Consider the following 21,444-nt stretch of genomic DNA (forward strand, 5'->3'; position numbering starts at 1 on the left):
TTTCCTCCTTGCTCTGCTTTTTGACACTTGTGAGACCCCTCCTTGAGGCCAAAATCATTAAATTGGCAGAGAACTCTCTAGCTTTCTGAAGACAGAATCAAGATACAAGTGCACAACCAAAAGCAAGGAAGAAGAGGAGATAGCTGGAGGTCCTGTCTCACTTCTAGGGCAGCTAGCTATTAAATTACCTTGCCATGTCTCGTCAAGCCCCAATCTTATGCAGTGGGCTCAGGACTACAGTTGAAAGCTTCTGCAAAGCAGATTCAGACTTGAGTCTCAAACACAGCATCCTTTACTTTGCAAGGTGGTTGCGGTGAAATGTATTGTAGAACATTTATTTTCCCCATTTATTTCACAGTCATTCCAGGAGCCTAATTCAACATTGCAGAGCCTACTCTCAGATTTGGGTATTAAAACCTTTCATCACTGCAGAGTGGAAAAACAGAGGACTACTTTCCAGCTTTGGATTGCTTCTCACCAAGTATTAAAAAAAAACCCACCACACCAAACCAAACCTCTTGCCACGCTGTAACAGCACGAATGCATAACGTATATGCAAAACTGATTTTGCAACAAAATAATCCACACTTTTATTTTAAAATTGCTATATATAGCAGATCAAAATGCTCTTCCTTTCAAATAAAATTGCCTGCAATATAAAAGTGCATGCCCTCTAGAATAGCAAAAATGAAAGCTTCAAAAATAGCTGAAGTTTATCTGTAAGTTTTCAAAGGCTTTAAATATATAAAAATGTAACAGAAATTCATTAAATAGCCCATAGCATGACAGAGAATGCAGTCACTTAGATTCAGTTAATTAGAAAAAAGTAGAAGTACTTTTGGTTAATATTGGTCTTACCCTGTAATACATGCACTGCAATAAGTTACTTTTTCAGACAGACAGTTTAAAGCAGAAAACTAAAGTCACCTCAAAACTTCATACAAATCAAGAAGCAGGATACCTGGGATTTTTTCGTATGTCATCCAGTTGACCAACTACATGAGAAACATTTGTGCGAATCATTTTGAAGGCAATTTCCTCTTCTCCCATGATTTCAAACCTGATAGTTAAAATTATATTTATACATTAATAAAACAACCTAAAGTCAGGTTCAAGAAATAGAAATATTTTTATTTAATAACTTATAATCTGACTGGCCAACCTCCATTAGAATTTGCCATTTGCTTTCTATCCATATATTTACATTTTTCAGCTAATGCCCTTGCACAGAACCACTTTCCTATACGTTTATTAGTAGCCACCCATAAATCAAGGAATTCCAATACAAAACTATATAAGCTACAAGTTTTGGCATAAAAGTAACAATTGATCTGAGAGTGGACATAACACTTACTATGCTATTTACTTCTTTAGTTTTTGGTTTATTTAAAACAATTTTAATTTATAATTGCATATAATTGTTCAATTGTAATTTATAATTGAACTTTAGACATGAGAAAACATGCTCTTATTTTCCAGTCACCAACCCCAGAAAAATCCTGAAACAAAGCTACAGAAGAGTATATAAAACTACAACCTTAAATACAAATAAAACCTTCATCACCCACCTAATCAATAACTTGCAAACAAGTATATGAAATGCAAAAATATATCAGCTTTGAAGGACATCTTGAGATTGAAAGAGCATTTGACCCAAGTTTAACAGTCTTATTAGAGGTACCACACTTATTTTTCACCTTTTTTATCCTGATAAAATACCCTGCCTACTCCTTGAAGTCTCACCTGAGAACCTACTCTATTTATAAAGCTCACAAAATTAATATTATTTAGTATTAAAGTTCAACAGAACAAAAGACCAGCACATATCCTAATGATATAAATATATTACTATAAATCAGTTTAAGTACAGCAAATCCTTGCTCCTAGGCCCAACATTTTTCAATCTCATTTGTTGTGTCAGCTTTTCAGTTTTAGCATAAACTCTGCTGGGAAGGGAATTATTTATAAAGCTTACAGCACAACTTGAGGTACTATGAATTAATGTGTAATAATGTCCAAAAGCTGCCCTAAGCAGCATCTGCAATCTTCTACAGCTTTATATGACTTTGTAGCCACTCCTGGGACAACTGCATGCTTCAGAGACTCCCCACCACCCTCCCCTGTCCAACACTGCTGGTGAGGCAAGAGACAGGGGATGAGGCTATAAGCTCCATGCCAGCAAACAGCCTCACTAGTGTGCAACTGGTTCGCAGGTTTCATAGAAGAAAGACCTGAGAGAACACGATCTCAGGCAGATCTATGAAAATACAATTATTCAAACAAACCCACAGTCATGATTATGGTTTGTCCTGCCCTTACCTAAAGGGGGTAGAAACCCTTTCTTGTCCCGCTCCCTCCCTACCTGTCACACCTCCTCCTTACAAGAAAACTACAAGGTAGCTTGGACTAAAATGCACCTTCTGTTCTTTTTATAGGGTTCAGTAGAAAAGAGTGAAGCAGATTTACAACTTCCAGGTGCAGGACAGGCTCCTTCCTCCTTTTTATGCTTCTTTAACTGCTCTTGCTCACTACATATACTCGGTTTATACAACCATCTAAAGGTACTCTGTTTCACTGTTGTACAACACAAGTTAGGATCTGGCCCAAGATTACACAAGTAGCATGAAAAGATTTAGTCTACTAAATAATAAACTATAAAAAAACCCACACCAAAATGCACATCATTCTGCACAATTAAAGTAAGTAGATATCAGTATGTTTCTTCACCATTCCACTGTTAAAGTAAATTGAGCCAGGAGTTGTTAACATACACATACAATCTTTGGACATATACTTATTTATACCTCTTCTTACTGCTTTACAAAACCTAGCATGCCTTTTCACAGGACTGGAAGAACATACCTATATTTGTTTTTGTCTTTGTATGCCTTACGAATTCTGTCAGTCACAGGTTTGCAATTAGTCACTAGGTTTTTTGTTACTGGAGGCTGGAAGAAAACATTTTTTAGATCACAGGTTACTGAAATTACAATCTATTATAAAGATGTACTTTGTCAAAAACTTATACTACATCTACAAAGGCCTGTGTACCCTTACTCTCCTGGAATGAAAAGCAACAGTTTTTTGATCAGCTGTTGAAGGGAAAAACAAACGAAAATATACTGGTGCATAACATCATTATTTCCTATCCATACAAATATTATATGAAGAACAGTGATTATTTTTGGCAAAAACATTGCAACTTCTAGATTTCATCCTCAGTAAAATATTCAGAAATTGTAGCTCATTTGACAAGTTCTAACATTCCTCTGGTAGAGGCCACCAGTAACATTGGCCAGGCAAACCCTGTAGAACAGCTGATACATGAGGCCTTATTTCTTCACAAGCGATGCTGAAACAATTCTGGGAAATAAAATAACTATTCTCAAGGGATATTTCTATGATAGTAAACTCATTCTAAGAAATTTAGCTGCTGCAGACAACAGAAGTAAAAATAAATTAAGCCTCTGTGCTAAACACAAATGCTATTTTGTCACTATTTGAACCAACTGATAACATTAGTAGGTTAGGCATTACTGCTTAGATTAGTAATACTTTACTAACTCTCCAAAAAGATTAAAGTAATTTGACATTATTCCCAACCACTGAGGCTTACTTTTAACTCCATCTTAAAACATATTCACGACAGCCATCCTTTACTACTACTCTTCAAAGTTTTTACTTCAAAGAATTTTGCAGACTCAATTCAGTCGTAACAAGGCAAAATGAGGTAAGGCTACACTGGATATAATGTACTTGGACTGTGCAGGATTTTCAAATCCCCACTTTCATTTCTTCAAATCAGGCTGACAGAAAGGCTTTATATGAAACTTTGTTAGAATTCAGACTTAAAGGAAAGTAGTTTTAAAACCTTGTAACAACCTGATAAGAATGCAAGGCAGGATAGATGTCCAGAGGGAAGAAAAACTAAGAAAATAAATAGTCAGTGTCCGCATACTTTATCTACATATACATTGTAGATCTCTGTACTATGATTTGCATGTGTTGGGGATCAGTTATGCTCTTCTACTACCCAAAAGTTCATGATTTGTACTCATTAAAATTATTTTTTCTTTGATACAGTATTGGTTTGAAGCTATAAACCACCAGGTCTTCAAAGTACACGCACACTTTTTTTTTTTTTTTTTTTTTTTTTCAAATGCATAGGTTGATGCAGGAATTACAAAAGAAATTTAGGTATTAGTATCAGATCTAAAGATTCTAGATTCCAGCAGGTTTTAATGAGAATTTAACCACTAAAATAGAAATTAAGGACTTAAATCCTTAAGGAGCAACTAGTCCCAAGACCTCAGTTTTCACAGAATAGTTTACATTGGAAGGGACCTCTGGAGGTCATCTGGTCCAACCCCCCTGCTCACGCAGGGCCACCTGGTGCCAGTTGCTCAGGACTGTGTTCAGATGGCTTTTGAGTATCTCCAAAGATGGAGACTGCCCAAAAATGGGCAACCCGCACCAGAGTTTGGTCACCCTCACAGGAAAAAAGTGTTTCTTGACATTCAGAAGGAACCTCCTGTGTTTCAGTTTGTGCCCATTGCCTCTGCTCCTGTCACGAGGCACCACTGAGAAGAGCCTGGCTCCATGTTCTTGGCGCCCACCCTTCAGGTATTTACACGCATTGATGGGATCCTGCTTGAGAATACTCTTCTTTAGGCTGAACTGTCTCAGCTCTCTCAGCCTTTCCTTGTAAGAGAAATTCTCCTGTCCCTTCATCCTCTTCATGACCCTCTGCTGGGCTCTATCCAGTAGGTCCATGTCTCTCTGGTACTGAGGAGCCCAGAACTGGACCCAGCACTCCAGGTGTGGCCACACCAGTGCTGGGTAGAGTGGAAAGATCACCTCGCTCAACCTGCTGGAAACACTTTGGTCTGTTGCAGCCCAGAAGACCATTACCCTGCTTTGTGGCAAGGGCACATTCTGGCTCATGTTGAACATGGTGCCCACCAGGACCCCCAGGTCCTTTTCTGCCAAGCTGCTTCCCAGCTGGGTGGCCTCAGTATATAGCGGTGTACGGGATTGTTCCTCCACAGGTGCAGGACTTTGCACTTCTCCTTGCTGAACTTCGTGAGGTTCCTGTCAGCCCATCTTTAGATGTTAAAATGAGTTAGTCTGAAGCCCTCAAATCAGGAAGAATTATTCTAAAAATAACCACCAAACCATCAGATGGACTTCTGGATTGTTTACATGGTTTATGATTCAGATAAAGACTTATCAGATAGTTCTAGTCAGAGAGGTACTAGGATTACTGGTTTTTTTATTTCACAACAGTGGACTTTCCTACCAAGGATTACTTTTAGAATCCCTTGTGTAACAACATTCTAAAGCTCAGCTTTTCTATTTTTGAAGGAAACTAATGGCTTTGTAAGTTAGGAAGTAGCTTGTTAAATTTTCATTTTATAATACTTCATGTACACACAAGTAGAAATTTTTGTAAATACTTTCCTTCTAGAAATCAAACCAGATTTTCAAGCATAATAAATACATGTTCAGGAAAGAAACCAATGTTTCTTACCAGATTGGGATCATAATATGCTTCCTGAGTTGGTGGAATGACATGGATCTGAGTGATGTTGGCAGGGAGAGCTTTGGAGCAATTTATTAGCATTTGTTCTAGACCTGTCAAATCCTAACAGGGAAAGAAGAAAAAAAGTTAACCCTGTCTTCTCACTGACTTAGTTCTAAAAATCCAGGGGCCATAGACATATTTAATGTTATCTACATAACAAATTTCTGTGCTACTGTCAGACACAGAAGACAATATTCAGCAGACACCAATAACTGCTGAAGTCAGTGGGACTCCCCATACACCTAAAGTAAAGCAAATGTTCAGTGCATAGCTGGATTGAGACCAAATAAAGCATGACTTAATGTTATTTTCATTTAAAATGAAAAACACACCTTTACTGATGATGTCAGGATAGTATAGGATATCCAAACCAGAAGTGCCATATTAAATCCCAAATCAAGCAAACAAAAGAAAACTGAAAGGACATGAAAAAGATTTTCTGAGTAAGGTACAGCCTAGGAACACACTAAAGCAGGGCTGTATTCCAGCTGTGGCAGTGATTTTGCATGGTGTTTCAAGAACAAATTATTTCATTAGTTTGTGCCAATTCCTCTCTGTAAAGCAGAAATTGTACACTTTGTTCTCTACCAACTGTCTCTAAGAGTGTAAGTCCTACAAAGACCATGTCCCTGTTTACCAGGTTCCTACAAAACCAGAATTGAGTCTGTATATGGTCATAGTATTTAGGAGCATGACTTCTTTGCTACCTATTTTCTCAATTCTTTCTTTACAGTGCAAGTTCCTGAGGGCAAGAACTGTCTTTTACTGTGTGCAAGAACAAGAGTAAGCACAGCAGGATCCCACTTCACAGTGGCCTTTACCAGTGAACACCTTTTCTGACAAACTCACACCAACTGCCTTCCTGAACTCGGATACCAGTGATCCATGTTTCTGAGGCTGCCTGAACTCAATTTAATTGTTGACTCATAGCACAATGATAAAGTAGAACAGTGTTATATTCTACAGGTAAAATGTAAGAATTGCCAAATGTTACAGATGCTATAAGCAAGGATAAGTAAAGATTTGACTCATTTTACTTTAACAGTTTTGGACTTTAAAACGTTACTCTAGAAGTTATTGGTAAAGAAAGAGTACCTGCAAACTTAATGGTAGCTCGTGGATTCTCGTGGCCAACGTGCGAATCTCTCGGTCAGATAAAATGCCTGACTGGTCCGTATCAACCTCATCAAAGATCTGGGAAATGTTCAGCGGCTGGACTGCACTCATAAGATAGTAGAAATACGAAAAAGCAAACTGCATATCTTCGGAGTGCCGCACTTTGTGAAATGATGTCTTGTCAAACTCCTCAGGAAACCTATAGAGGAACGTAAGCTAATTTAGTACTGAAGTTTCTTAAAGTAAAACATTCCTCATCTAAAACCAAATTCTCATATAGAATTTTAATAGGTCCTCAAAGAGTCTCTATTTTAGCACGACTATCATGTAATAAATTCTCCATTTCCTTTTTCAAAATATAATTTTAATGAGTAGCCATCAACACACTGGAAATAGCTATAGCAAAGCACCAACAAAAGGCAGAATTATCTACAGTTTTGCTTTATTCCAAAGACATACTCACATGTCCTGTAGCTCTTGCATAACAGTGCGGTCAATCATGTGAGGCATATGAGCAGGGACTTTCCGAGATGTAAATCCAAATTTGCTGTTTAAAAGCTTATTTACATATCGAAGGGAATCAGCAAATGTATCTTTCAGCTGCCTTCCAAAATGTTTACCATCAGTAAAGTACGACATTTGTTTGAGTAATGACTCTTCTTCCTAAACAGCAGGAGGCATAAATCAAGGTTACATTACTGAAAAAGGCTGAAAACATTAAAAAAAATAGGAAAAATTACTTTTCAGCCAGGTGCCAACTCTTTCCAATAGCTGAAAATGGGAAGAGAAGTTTTGAGCATTTTTCTTCATATTTCTTATTTCTCTCTTTAGAAAGCAAATATAAAAGGTAAACATTTCCTTAGAATCTTCATGCTTTAAGGATAAGGAGTCTATAAAAAAACTTTAATATTTGTGCTCTGACACCTCACACACACACTGAAGTCCCTGTCTGCTATCAGATTTATTTGTAATATTACCTTTTCTTTAATGATTATTCATCCATATGTGATGAACTGAAATCCTATGAATAGAAAAATTCTCATACAAAATCCCATCTCAGATCAACAGAAAGAGGTAGTCTTTTAAAAAAAATAGTCCCTTTTCTATTTGGAGTAGTGAAAAGCAGTTGCTACCAACTGAAGCAGTCTCTATGTTCTCTTCTAGAGGTTTTCAAAACTGCCAGGTTTTGGCTGGAAGCAGAGGAAACTTCCTACACATTTTCTTGACACAGTCTGGATATCCAGTTTTGTTGGCAGACTTTCAATTTAACTTTTAGAACCCAAGTGTTTATCATGATATATATTTTTTACATATTTTTAAAAAATAAACTAGATCCATATTTGCATAAATGCAATCAAAAAAAAATTCAAGCTTTCTGTTGTAGTGCTATATATGTATGAACAATAGCATTGTGCCAATATATAATGAATAAAAACTGAATCTGACAGAAAAAGGCATCAGTAGAAGAGAACAGAATGGCTATTCAGCTTTTATCACCTAAGAGAGCCCCAGATCATAAATTTTATGTGAAAAGTCAAAAGGAGCTTTCAAAAAATTTCAGTATTTTCCTCAAAGGCAAGACACATTCCAAATTTACAGATCATATTAACAGTATTCCACAAATGCAGAAAGATCTAACTATTTCAGTAAGTGATGACGTTAAGATACTCACATCAAGAAGGTCCTGGAAATACTTCTTTTTCTCCCACGGCAAAAAGCCTTGGTAGCTTCCAGCGTAAGATTGTAATTTTCTTCCTACTAGTCCCTCCCTTACATTTGTATCCACCTGCACACGCCCTTTTCCTCCTTCCACTCCTTGTGCATCTTCTCCAGTATCTAAATTCCCAGTATTTTTTGATTTCTGGGTTTCTCTCAATATGAGTGCATTCAATACTTTTTCTCGAGTTTCATTTTTACTTCCCATCCCCTGGGAGGGAAGTGTGGATTTAGGCTTTACTTTATGAATAGGTTTATTCGTGTTCATTGTCACAACAGTCCTCTTTGTTCCTATAAGCCTTGAGGGAACTTCTTCATTTGCCTTTATTTTTATTTTGCTATCATTTACATCATAAGGCTTCTGCCAGCTGGTATGGTTCCTCTGATCTTCTGAATAATTATGCATGCCCTTCTTTTCCAGGCCTATAATACTCTTTACTGTGGTTAAGAACTGGAAAGATCTCAGGAGAGCAGCCTTGGATAGGTTAAATCCTTTCTGAGTGATATCACCGTTCAGTAGTTTTAAGTCCAGGTTCTGCAGTGCTAGCTGAACATCTTCAGGAAGGAGAGACACGTTTACTGATGGTATTATCACCTCTTCATGCAAACTGTCTTTTGTGCCATTTCGACGTCTCCTGACTCTTGGAAAGCGTTTTTCTTCAGGAATATCCTCAAATATCATTTCAGCTTCTGGTATTGAAGTTACAGTTTTAAAATCATAGCTGGATTTTTGCACGGAAGTTGTGTTCAGTTTTGGTTCCTCTCTAGTATCAGCTTCAACAGCTACCTGCATTTTAAACTCTTCATCATTTTTATTTAGAAATGTAAGGTTAAAATAGATCACAGTTGCATTCATGCCACTATGCATTATGAGGTGGATAGTCTTCCATTTGTTAGCAACTGAAGCATGTCGGATAATTGGATTGTCACTATATGAACCCTCAATTCCTTTCTTTGCTATTTCGCTGAAGCTGAAGTAGGGCAGACATTCACCTTTGGGAATAATATAGTAGGTCTGATTAAGCTGAAGTGTCACTTTGTACATCTCTTCAAAATGATCTGGAACAAAACCCAAGAAACAAAACAAACTGCTGTCAATTTGCAGTGTGACACTTACCTTCCAGTCTTTTTTAACTGTAATATGCTCAGGTAGATTCACTATATTAGCAGGGAGACAGCTTTGTAAAAGAACACTTAGTGTAGCTTCCAGTTCTTGTCACCTATCTTAAATAATGACTACAACATACTCAGATATATAAAGCCACAAGACTTTATATTCAGCATTAATTCTAAAAGCCAGCATAATTTATCACTCTTTCAGTCTCTACATGAAGAGTTTAAGTGGCTTATCATTGCACATCACATAAAATTATATATCAGTCATAAATAACATGCCCATACTACATTTTTGCCACATTTTAGTAGACATTACAATGGTTGGATGTCACAGCAACGCTGCACCTTGATTTGAAACTTCCAAAATCATAGGTTAAATCAAACTTCCTCCTACAGCAGAAGACATTTGCCTGAGCTGAGATGCAGGGGAGCCTCTATTGTTCCAAACAGGCCAAATTCTTCCATTTCTGTTCCCCTGCTTATACCAGACAGCACTCTCAATCACTTCATTCACTCCTGCTAGTCTTTCACATGAAAATAAACTCTCAGATGACTTCACAGGTGACTGAAAGTAACTTTTGGCAAGACCCCAGAGCCAGTCTTGAACTCAGCATCAGAGAGGTTCTTTAAATTTCTGAACCACTACAAGCATCAAGTCAGCTGTCCTTATTAGGTAAAGACTGTTTGCATAGCTGAAATATAATTTCTCCATTTAAAACACAGGCCTCTTGAAGCACAGAGTTTGATGCTTGCTGCTCCATAAAGTATCAAGCACCGCACCCATGTTTGGTCAATAACAGTTTTATTACATAAAGCAGCATAAAACATTGATTTGGGTTTTGATTAGGGTTTTGATTAGTGAATACAAGAAGCATCTGACTTTTCTTCAGTTGCTAGCATCTCTTTTCCATGACTGTACCGGGCATTTTAGCCCAATCCAAGAGTAATGATGAATGAAAAAGATCAGGCAATTCAAGAGAATTCCTACAGAAAGTTTATCGGCGATGTATTTTACGTACCCTGGCCACAGTCACCAGCATCAAATCCACAGGAGAGGACATTGCAGGCCTGATCACAGAATTTGTCTGCTAGCCAGGAATTAGCACAGCCCTGGTTACAGTATGAAACACCACTTATTCCTGCACCAAACTGCCATGGTGGTCCATTCCCAATACCTCCAACTGCACCTCCACCAGCAACATAGCGACTACCCCCACTGTTACCTACAGGGAGACAAAACAAAAAAACCTCAGTCATTTGAAATCTTGATTTCTGAGGAAAGCCACATTTTAAGCCACAGTTAAAGCTAGACTGAAGAGTTGACAATCTGATTTATCACCAGTGAAATTAAAATGGGACAAATGTTAACCAGACCTCTGTGAGTTATTGTAAAATCTATAGTGTGCACAATTTCACTGTGGATGTTGAGGAACCAACTTAAAATTGCAACAAAAACTCCAACATATTTTATCTTAACTTCATAAAGGTAGGCAGAAGACTGATATACTAGTTCTTGTGCTTACAGTCTTGATTTTACAGTCCCACAGAGTGGTATCACTTCCTCAATCCAGAAGCACCACTTCATTTTCCTGCCCTGCAGTCCTGAAAATTTGATGTAGAAACTAATGGTGCAGCTTCAGTCCTGTTACTATTTGAATTTCAAACCCCTTCATTTCAGCTAGTCAAATTTGGTACCCAAAGATCTTCCTATGCCCTACTATTTGCTGTCATTTTCCATAGAAATTTGTAGTTGGCAAGAAATAAGTTTTTCATCTGTAAGCTAACTTTTAAATTATTATCAAAAGGAGGCAATTTTTGTAGTTACAGAATGACAAATTGCAGAATTATTCTTATAAGAAAAAACACAGTTCACTTTTTCTAACTTTAACATTGTTGTCTTACCAATGCAATCACCTCCATCCCAATCACATGCTGAGTTATTACAGGCTTTATCACAGTAACCATCTTTAATCCATGAGCCAGGACATCCCTCAGCACAGTTTGGCACAGGCCAAGTCAAGTAAACCTGGAACAACATTACAGTCTGAGATAAGGACTGGCAAATAGAAGTCAACTAAGCTTGTTTCTTGGAATTGGAGACTTAAAATAATGCCTCCCTGGGTATAGACCCTTAAGTATTCACAAAGCTTTACAAAGAGCATTTAAACCTTATCACCTGTGAAGTAAATGCTATCCCTTCCAAACAGAAGAAAAAACTAAAGAATTGCCAAGGCCATAAAGCAAGGCAGCAATGTCCAGAAATAGAAAGCAGGACTTCCCAAATCTACTTCTGCAAACCATATTCCAATCAAAATTAATATTTTATCAGATAAGAAGGGGAACAAACTCTGAAATAGCTCTGTAGTTCACTTGTTCTCCTGACTCAAAATGTTTCTTCATTACTAACCAGTCATGAGATAAGGAGCACGTGTTGAACATAATCTCAGAAGCATCTGATCCCCTATGGCTTAAATAATTCTGAGAATTGCCAAGATTAAAAAAAGTGTGTGGGTGTGTGTATTTTCAACTGGGGAGGCATTAAAAACCACAAACATTTTCCTCTAGGCCTTAGTGCTTCAAGACTTTAGCAGCACATTTCCTACTGAAACACTTGCTAATAGGTTATCACAAGCAACACTGTACCTAAGTTAATTTTATCATCATAACTGGGAATAATAACTGAAGAACAACACATATACAGTAACTATGTGATTTTGCAATTATATGCCCACGTCCTTAAAACAACTAAAAGCCTCCTAACATCCTCAAGTACTGAAATAGTAATTTTAGGGTTAGCTTCAACTAATTTTTCACAACCCTTCCGTGTGTGTGCACAAGTGTGCACATCTGCCTGCATGAACTGTTTAACTCAGTGGTCTCTAGTGTCTTGTGTACTTAATTGCTTTAAATATAAATGCAAATCTTAATTTTTTCCTCCATGTCACTCTTGGATAAAAACTGCTGGCAACCAGAATCTTGATGCATGACTATTGCTAATGTTTCCTCAGCTTGCTTTCCTTGCTTAACTCCAGTTGTTGATAACAGGTCTGATGAAAGACTAAATTACTTGATGTTCATGAACATGCAACAATATATCTTTTATTAAATAATTATATATATGACTACATATAGACCAGGCAAGGATATGATGGATGTCTGTAACAGAGGTAATTAATGGTAAATTTAAATATTAGACCAGTTTGAATGTCATATAACCTCAGTGTTCTCATGAAAGAATTGATTCTGGTTTGTTTTGAGTATCTCCCACAAAAGAATTTAAAAGGAAGGGAAGACTGACAGATGTCAAACACCACAGTCTTACCAATACTCCAACAGAAAGTGGGAGAATTACAGAACATCACTGAAACTAAAGCATGAAGCTTGACGGAGGAACAATTATACAGCCAGAAACCTGCGAGTGAATATGAAAAAAAAGTAGTTCTGCAACTCAAACATCAAGACAGCACACATACAAAAATAACAGAGCCCTCCCCACCTTGCATCTTTGCTAAGAACTGTCTACTTAAGAATAGCGAACATTTAGAGGTAAAAGGGGGAGCAGGAAGTGAAGGGAAGTCTTGTATTTGGTCTGCCTTTCAAAGTAGTATTTCTTTGATTTTATTATATTAGCATTGAAAAGTTTTACATCTATTTCTAGTAAAAAAAATCCTTTCAGAATGGCTTACCTTCTGACCTTTAGAGTGACTGTAAAAATCATCAGGCCAAACATCCTTCCCAAACATAACATCATCATTGAGATAGATAAATTTCTGGGAGAGGCCACTGATACGATGAATGTGACTTTCAATAGCTGGTGAACTGAAGGTAGGCAAGTGACTCACATTCTGAAATATTTCCTAAAACAAAAGAGCCCCAACAACCAAAACAGTTTCAGAAGGCAAAAATAAATTAAAAAAAACCCTCAAACCAGGTCAGGCACACCAGATATATTTGATACTTATCTACTAATAGAATGTTTTAAGAACAAGGAAAGATATCAAAGGAAAAAAAAAGTGAAAATATTTAGCAAAAAAGATTTTGCTATCTCATTTCTCCCACACAAAACCATTTTCAAGTCTGGTGCTTAAATAAGAAACTGCACCTGCTTCAGTGCAAAGACACAAACTCCTCTTTCACTAGGTACCGGATCAAGCCCGGTGTACACATATTTATACTTCTTATGCAGTATAGGCTGCACAAAATTTCAAGGAAACTGAACCTGTTTCAGTACCCAAAAAGTCAGGATTCCTCCATCTCTTTCAAGCAAGCAGAGAGAACAGAAGTTGAATTAGTACCTTGTTACCACTTAGGTTGCTCAGGGCTCTTATGGCATGTCCAGTTACCAAAATTACTCCCAAATTCATAAGAGGCTACTGGAGTATTTTTGTTTCACTTATTCAGGAAGCTTGAAAGATTCCCTTTCTCTTTTTAAATAAGATTTTTAGAATGCATAGCTACTTTTTTTTCAGTCACCTTCTTAGTTCCAGTAACTGTAATCTACCCCATCTCAACACAAGTTTATTACGTTATAACTGGTCCTGAGAGAGCATTTATGAATTCAGATTACATCTTCTTGTCCACAGGCTTTTTATAAACATACTTTATAAGGAAATTAGACATGGGTATATGTTAGCTGAAGCCTTAGTATTTGGAAAAGGGGACTAAATGAAGGCTTGATATATTTTCAGTTATCTGCTTAGCCAAAATACAAAGACATACTGGGGTTTAATAAAACCATGGATGAGACAGGGAAGAGGTGGTCACTTCTACCTTCCAAATAAATGCAGCCTTTAGCTGAAAGGGGATAACTGAATTTCAAAATAAACACAGAATCTTTACTAGCAGTTCGTTCAGGCTGATATTTTTGTTGGGGTTTTTTGTTTGACACTTCTTTGTTTGGGCTTTACCTGATGTGTCACTATGGTTATCCGAGGATTATCCAGGTTAAGCCAGGAAGGAATCTGCCCATTAGTGACAATGAAAATATGCCGTACCCAAGGGGCGTGCCTCTCTATTGATCGTAATGAATATCTCAGCTCTTCATTATCTTCAAAACGGCTGGCAGAAATATCTTCATCCTGTTTAGACTATAATAAGAAATAAACCTTTCTTAGATTTTATATAGAACATTCAAGTTCTGATCCAGCTAGGTAACAACAATGTGCTTTAGCATACGGGTGCATAAGCATTTAAGGACTTAGACACTCAAAAATAGAAAGTATAGATCAAGTACTATTATTCTTCTAAAGGATCATATTGTGAATTATCAAGGTGAACAATGCAATCTTCTGACCTCAGTGGCTGACCACCTGGTATCATTAGAATGTCTGCTGACCACATGATGGGATGACATGTGTGATCCTGGCTTTTGAAGAACCACCCCAGGAAAAAACCCACATCCTCTAGTTTTCCTAGATTATTAGTCTCAGTTATTTCCTGATCTTGACCAAAGGTCAAGTTGAATTTCAAATCAGTAACGTCACCTTTCAGAAATCCAGTTTTAAGAGGCTGGGGCCTTCCAAGTACATTGCATCATAAACCATATATAAATGTCACCTAATATAGATACACTGGAAGTGTCATGGTGTATCAGCTCTTCGATTATCTTGTACTCTTTTAAAGAATTTAAGCAGGAGAAAAATCCACAAAACTTAGCTTAATATTCACTATCAAATAGTTTCCAAATGTTTTTGTTAAAAAGACAACATTTTAATTAGAAACTCATCAGGTCAGTAACAAAATCAGGTTAAATAACACTGTAACATATGCTTCTTCCCATTTATGAGAACTTAATGGCATCTTCTAAAAACAAGGCTGCCTAAAGGAAACATTTCTAAAAGAATTATGCCCAACTGAAACAGGAAACTCAAGAAAAATTTGAACATTTAACAATTACCCTTTTCACTGCAGATTCCACACACTGTAAATGTCATAATCTTTTCTAATATGTGCAGTAATACAGCTTACACATTCTCGAAAACATAACAACTGAAGACATTTCAGAACACCCTCATCCATTGGCTAAGTACCCATTTACAAAATAATACATAATTTCAACATGGGAAAGTATGAAGTCTGAGTTCAGGGTTTGTATTAACAAAGAAAAATTCCCCAAAAGCCAGGTTCACAGGATACAAAGACAGAATGCAATGGGCACATTTATTTTACCCACCCCACTTGACATTTACTGTAATACTAAATTCCAGCAGGAGAAAAAACTCAAGATTTTAGAAGATCTTATCTCAAAACAGACACCTTGTTATTTTATTTCCTGTTGCTAAACGAAAAATCCTTGCTCGTATCAGAAGTATTCAAAGTAAACCTCCTTTCTTTCAGACATTTCAGGTCTTCAAATCTTTTAGAAGAGAAGTAATTAGCATTTGCTCAGCACATGATACTGCAAAGCAAAAAATGCCTAAGAAACATATCGGGAAGGGGATAATCATGTTATTAAAGCCCTCTGTCTCCCCCACACAAGATGCCTGCTTATTTGCCAGTCAGTATCAGTTAAGCCTTTTGGGACTTGACTGCACACAACTTTAACAGAACATGTGCAGAGGGCAAAATTTTTCACTTGGTGGAGAACATGAAAATGCCAATTAAATGTCACACTGATCCTTCTTCCTCCTTGATTTCAGAATTTGACAGTGTTCTTGTGATGCTTTCTTACAACATAATAAATACTGGATTCTTAACATTTTCAAGCTTCTGGAAGGAATCTTATGTTCCTTGTCATTGACTAGTTAGCCTCTACTTGCAGTTTTTCAATAGTGCAACCTCTACATGCTGTAACAGAATTTACCTACCTGACTGACAGAGCTGAGGTCCCATAATAAATAAGCAGGATTAAGCATCAGTTCTTTTCCATCTATAGTCATGTTCTTCTTTGCTTGCTTGCTCAGTTCTTGGAAACCCTTAGGGTTATTCAGTTGCAAGAGAGCCACGCTGGCTTCTGAATAGAGCTGCAACTGTACAAGCAGAGAAAAAAATTTCTAGCATACACCCACAGCAGCACTCTTCCTTTGCCAATTTCATCTTTTTGTTGTATTTTTCTTACCAGAGTTACTACTAAGAGCGACTGGTATACGCTGTTTTTAAAGAACTACAATTTTGTAAGAACACAAAAAGGGGTAGTAAAATGGGAAATGAAAAACATTTAAAGATACAGAATATTTCTAGACGCTTAATTCTCACTTTCCAAAGAAAATGTCTCTTTACACAATGATCCAGCAACAGTAAAGCTGTCCATGTTATAAATATTTCTGGAATAAGTGAACAGTATGTCCCCATCCATTGCCCCCCACCTCCAATAACAAAATTCTTATTTTACTGCAACTTAATTATATGACCGAATCATACTTTTTTTTTCCATTTTGATCAAGCAATGCTCTTCTCGGAAAATTAAGATCACCAATTCATCACTGCCGTCAGAAGCGTGAAATTTTCAGAATGGTTTACAGATCAACCTACAGCTCAGAAATCTGAGATACAAAGGGCTCCAGAACTAATCCATGTGGATCTCCAAGTCCTTAATGATGGTTGCCAATATGCTGTTAAGGTCATTTCTTAGTTGTGGAGTGTTTGATCTGTTTGCTGTTTTTATCTCTTGCCACTAGTCTGTATATCAAATTTCATAATGCAGAGGGTAAGAAGGGGCTTGTACTACATAACCTTTCTAACAGCTAACATAGCTTACAAATTACAGGGCACCAAAACATTTCACTAGAAATATAGCATTTTATTGGGTTATGCTGTGCTTACTGTATGAAGTAGTATGAGCAGACACAAGCTAAAAGCTGAACTGCACTTTGGTTCTCCAAGTGCATGCATTCAACTGTCAGACTGAGAATAAATGCAGTTAATCATTAACAATATTTATTAAATGCTATGCTTATTTTTTTTCCTTCATTCAACATAAGATAAATAAGCACGTCTACCAAATTTTCAGTTGCATAAGATCTGTAAATGCAATTCATAAGTTAAGAAAATTTGAATACTGCCATGTTCAACAACAGCAAAATTATCACAGTTTATTTCATAACACCCTTAAGTGTTTTTTCTTCTTTATTTTTCATTAAATCTGATCCTTTCTGCTCATTTTAAAACACCACTTGTCCCAGAGTTAGCACCCCTTCGCTTAGCAAGGCCAGCTGTCCCACTTGTGACATTTCAAAGCTGTTGATGCTTTGACTCATATGCTATTTGAGATCTTTCAATCTGACTTATGAGGCCTGCCATTAGAAAAATCTGATAAATCTCAGACCTTCCAGGGAATCATCTGAACCTATGGGTGGAAAGGATGGCTTCAGTAGCTAAATGGTTGAGGTATAGTTACGGACTGCAGCTAGCAACCTCCAAAAATATCGATATTGAAATGCTACAGATTGCAAAGCTGCCATCAGTGGGTATGTGCTTTATTTAGGAATACAACAGTGTCACATAGTCCCTCAGAATCTGTCATTTAAAACATATATATAACAAACAAAAAAATATTACCATTCTAGAGCTTTGAAAGCATTTAAAAACATTTAGATTCTCTTTAACTTGTTTACACCAAACTCAGAACAGGTACCTTTACTACAGATTCCTAACTGGATTTATTACAAACACTTTTCCTTTCCCCTCACTAACACAGCATATACACTGTTAGGTTTTTAAATATGTAACAGTTGAAGCACAAACAAGAAGTAGTGGAAAAATGTGCTCTACTGCTCAGCATCATAGTTAAGATAAACCCTGCATTGAATAGATCAGTTTTAGTACATCAATTTTTTTTCCCACCAATACCTTTTTTAAGAAGCAAGTTTTTTCACATGCAGAGCTATCAATAAATTTCAATTAAGTTATCTGGTTACATAACTAACTAGATTCTAATAAATTGTAAGCTCTGCTCTGAGCATTTTGTTGCTGGTATATTCAAAATGGAATTCCATCCTGACAGATTTTCTAATGTCTCACAGGTATAAACCTCCTCTCAGTGGGGACACATGCAATTGCCCATTCCCTTGAAATATTATCTTCTAGACAACATCTCCATCCTGACAAAACAGGTCACCAGATCCAAAGGCATTGTGAAAACAGAACAGAAAAAGCAGGTAGATGCAGAGAGTCAGTATGATCAGACGAGCCTCTGCTTCTAACACAAGCAGACTGAAAAGACACTATGCAGACACATGCTCAGACCACCACTGTGCACATTTATATCATGCACTTGAAAACGAGACAGGAAAACTGCACTCTCCCCACCAGGCAACTTTAAATGCAGGTTCTCCTTCAGAGCCAGCATGTCTGGCAATGTTTAGACTTACTAGACCAGGAAGCAGGCTGGACATGCTAAGCCACCCCACACAGAAGTAAACACTTTCATTTCCAAGTTCTCAAGGTAAGAGGCCTCAAGAGCAGATTTTTTTTTTTTTTTTTTTTGATGTGGGACTTAGACTCAACCAGCCCTACACTCCCATACGGATATTGGGAAAACTCTCATGCTCACACAGCAAGGGAAGGACAGAGGGGCATGTGTTGTGTTAAAGTTTTACAAAAAAATTTAAAAATATGAAATACTGTTGTCATTACAAGTTTACCAACTTCCCTTTATAAGATAACATTGTAGGAAGGTCATATCAGAGTAAAAACCAATTCAAGGCCTTAAGGTTTGTTTGTTGTTTGTTTGTTTTTTTTTCCCATACAAAGCTTACTTGTTACATCTTTGTTAACATAAAACACCAACTCCTGAAGCCACCTGTCCATTCCATCAACACTGACAGAAGCAGCAGCAAGAACTGCAGACCCCCTACCCTACCCTCAGGACAGTGAGGGCAGCAAACAACCAGCATCACTGTGCCTGCAGGTTCCTATGGGGAATTTCTTCTATTAGTAAGACAAGGACATAAAGACACATTACAGCCTCTTACGTTTTCAACATAATTTGTCCATATGTGTATATGTGCATGAATGCAGCTTAAAGAGGGAACAATATTTTGCAAAGGAAGGTGGTCTGCAAGCTCTCAGTTTTCCCTGAAGCAATCAGAATATTCAATATTGACAGGAATTCACCTTTCTCCAAACATTTTCACTACTGTATGCTATTTCAGTGAAAAAGTGTTAGCATGATAGCCTCAAAAAAACAAAATCAAATTGCCCTTTCAATCCTTCCCTTATCAGCCTATATCACTACCTAGATTTTAAGTGACAAGCGTCTCTCTTAGGCTGAACAATAATAATTTTATTTAGAAATGTAGGTAAGGGGAGAAAGGAATGTGAAAAAATTCAGTTCTTCACGTGTAGGTTCAATATAACACCTCTACAGCCTTTAAAGAAATAGAGCTTAGCAGTGGACAGCTGTACAACCAGAGTAACACCTCCATCTAGTGGCTTACTAATGTACCGTTAAGAAACTGTGGAAAATAAAGATTAGCCAAATATCATTTTCAACCACATCTGTCATAACACACACAGTGTAGAACAACAAATGTTATCAGCAGACACACTGCTGCTTACCTTTTATCTGGAAATAAACTGCCATATCATTACATTACAGTGCAGGCCATAAGTACGAAGTTCAGTAGACCGTAACACATAATTCACCTTGAGAATTGATTAATTATATATTAAATTGTTACAATTTAACCCCCTCTAGTTCAGTTCAGCTGCTTTTCTCAGAGATTTTCAGATGAATAAACACCTGGCCCAGATGTCCAAGTACTCTTTGGATTCAGAAGTGATTTCAATCAAACTAAAGCAGTCCAATTAAAACAGCATTATCAACATTCAACACAAATGCAGCACCAGCTACACTCCTCCCTTTCTCACCTTTCTTCCCTTCTAATAGCAGCACTGTTGATTTTTTTATTATTATTTCTTTACTTCCAGCATTGCACTACAAAACAGCCACTTACAAGTATGCAGAAACACATCAGGAGGTGGCTACAAGAGACAAGTCTAGCCTAAGCTCAGGTGCAGCTTTCTTCCTCTCCACTGGGCATCTCACACCACTTCACAGACCCTTAAGATTTCAGAAGTGGTAACAGCAGGGGAATTTCTGCAAATTTTGGTGGAAATTGTAAACAACCAACATTTCTTCTACTTAACTGTAGCATTAACCTAGCATCTCTCCTTTGGTAAGGAGAAAACCACACTTCATTATGTTTACTGTAACTGCTGACCTACAACATCCACTGAACAAAGAACTGATTCTGAGCTAGGATCTCAGTAAAGGCTTCTATAGAAACAACCTCATCCACACTTCATATGTAAAAATGTTTATCCTTGCAAATAAAACATTTCTTATATTTATATACATTATTCTGACAAAGGAACACCAAGTGTTAATGACACAGGCACCAGAACTCAAAAAAAAAAAGGTGTAGGGTACTATGGATAAAAGAACTTATTTATGCCAAAATCATTTTGGAAAGAGCATAAAGCAACATCTGTGAAGGGACAGGGAATGAAATTACAAATATTGTTTGAGGGGCAACATTCTTCAGAGCTATGTTACTATGAGAGCTTATATCTGATGTTCAGCCAGAGAACAAACATTGCCTAGGATGTTGCTCCAGTGTGGTTCTCAAGAGGTGGAAGCAGAGAGATTTCTTTTCCACCAAATCATCTCTCAAGAGCTGTTCCTAGAAAATAACCCTCAGTCAGGAAAACAAACTAATTGATTTTAAATTGAAACAGAAAAAAATAATTAAGGAACATCTTGTTACTAAATTTCTTGAATGCTAAAGGGCAAGTGTAACAAATGAGAAAAGCTGGTAAATCAAAGGTATTCTGAGCTCTTCAGTTCCATTAAGTCAAGTGTGTTAAAACTACCAGGAATCTGTAGCTTAAGCTGGGGCAAGAATCTAGAAAAGGCTCCAAACCCAAATGGATGAACCTGCACTCAAAGAAGATTCTTCGGATGGCTTAAA

At 37.1% G+C, this 21,444-nt stretch overlaps 1 protein-coding gene across 1 annotated transcript in view; it reads right to left on the reverse strand.

The window, feature by feature from the left end:
- Positions 1–21,444, reverse strand: part of GNPTAB (N-acetylglucosamine-1-phosphate transferase subunits alpha and beta) — a 38,757-nt gene that overhangs the window by 5,668 nt on the left and 11,645 nt on the right. The window contains exons 7-17 of the mRNA XM_026868655.1: positions 16,339–16,500; positions 14,440–14,619; positions 13,219–13,389; positions 11,435–11,558; positions 10,552–10,755; positions 8,373–9,475; positions 7,164–7,363; positions 6,680–6,899; positions 5,531–5,644; positions 2,863–2,948; positions 962–1,060 (exon numbers count right to left, since the gene is read on the reverse strand). Coding sequence (XP_026724456.1) covers positions 962–1,060; positions 2,863–2,948; positions 5,531–5,644; positions 6,680–6,899; positions 7,164–7,363; positions 8,373–9,475; positions 10,552–10,755; positions 11,435–11,558; positions 13,219–13,389; positions 14,440–14,619; positions 16,339–16,500 — 2,663 coding nt within the window. The remainder of the gene's footprint in view (positions 1–961; positions 1,061–2,862; positions 2,949–5,530; positions 5,645–6,679; positions 6,900–7,163; positions 7,364–8,372; positions 9,476–10,551; positions 10,756–11,434; positions 11,559–13,218; positions 13,390–14,439; positions 14,620–16,338; positions 16,501–21,444) is intronic.

Source organism: Athene cunicularia (genome assembly GCF_003259725.1).
Source record: "Athene cunicularia isolate RWA chromosome 1 unlocalized genomic scaffold, athCun1 chr1_part2, whole genome shotgun sequence".
NCBI lineage: Eukaryota > Metazoa > Chordata > Aves > Strigiformes > Strigidae > Athene > Athene cunicularia.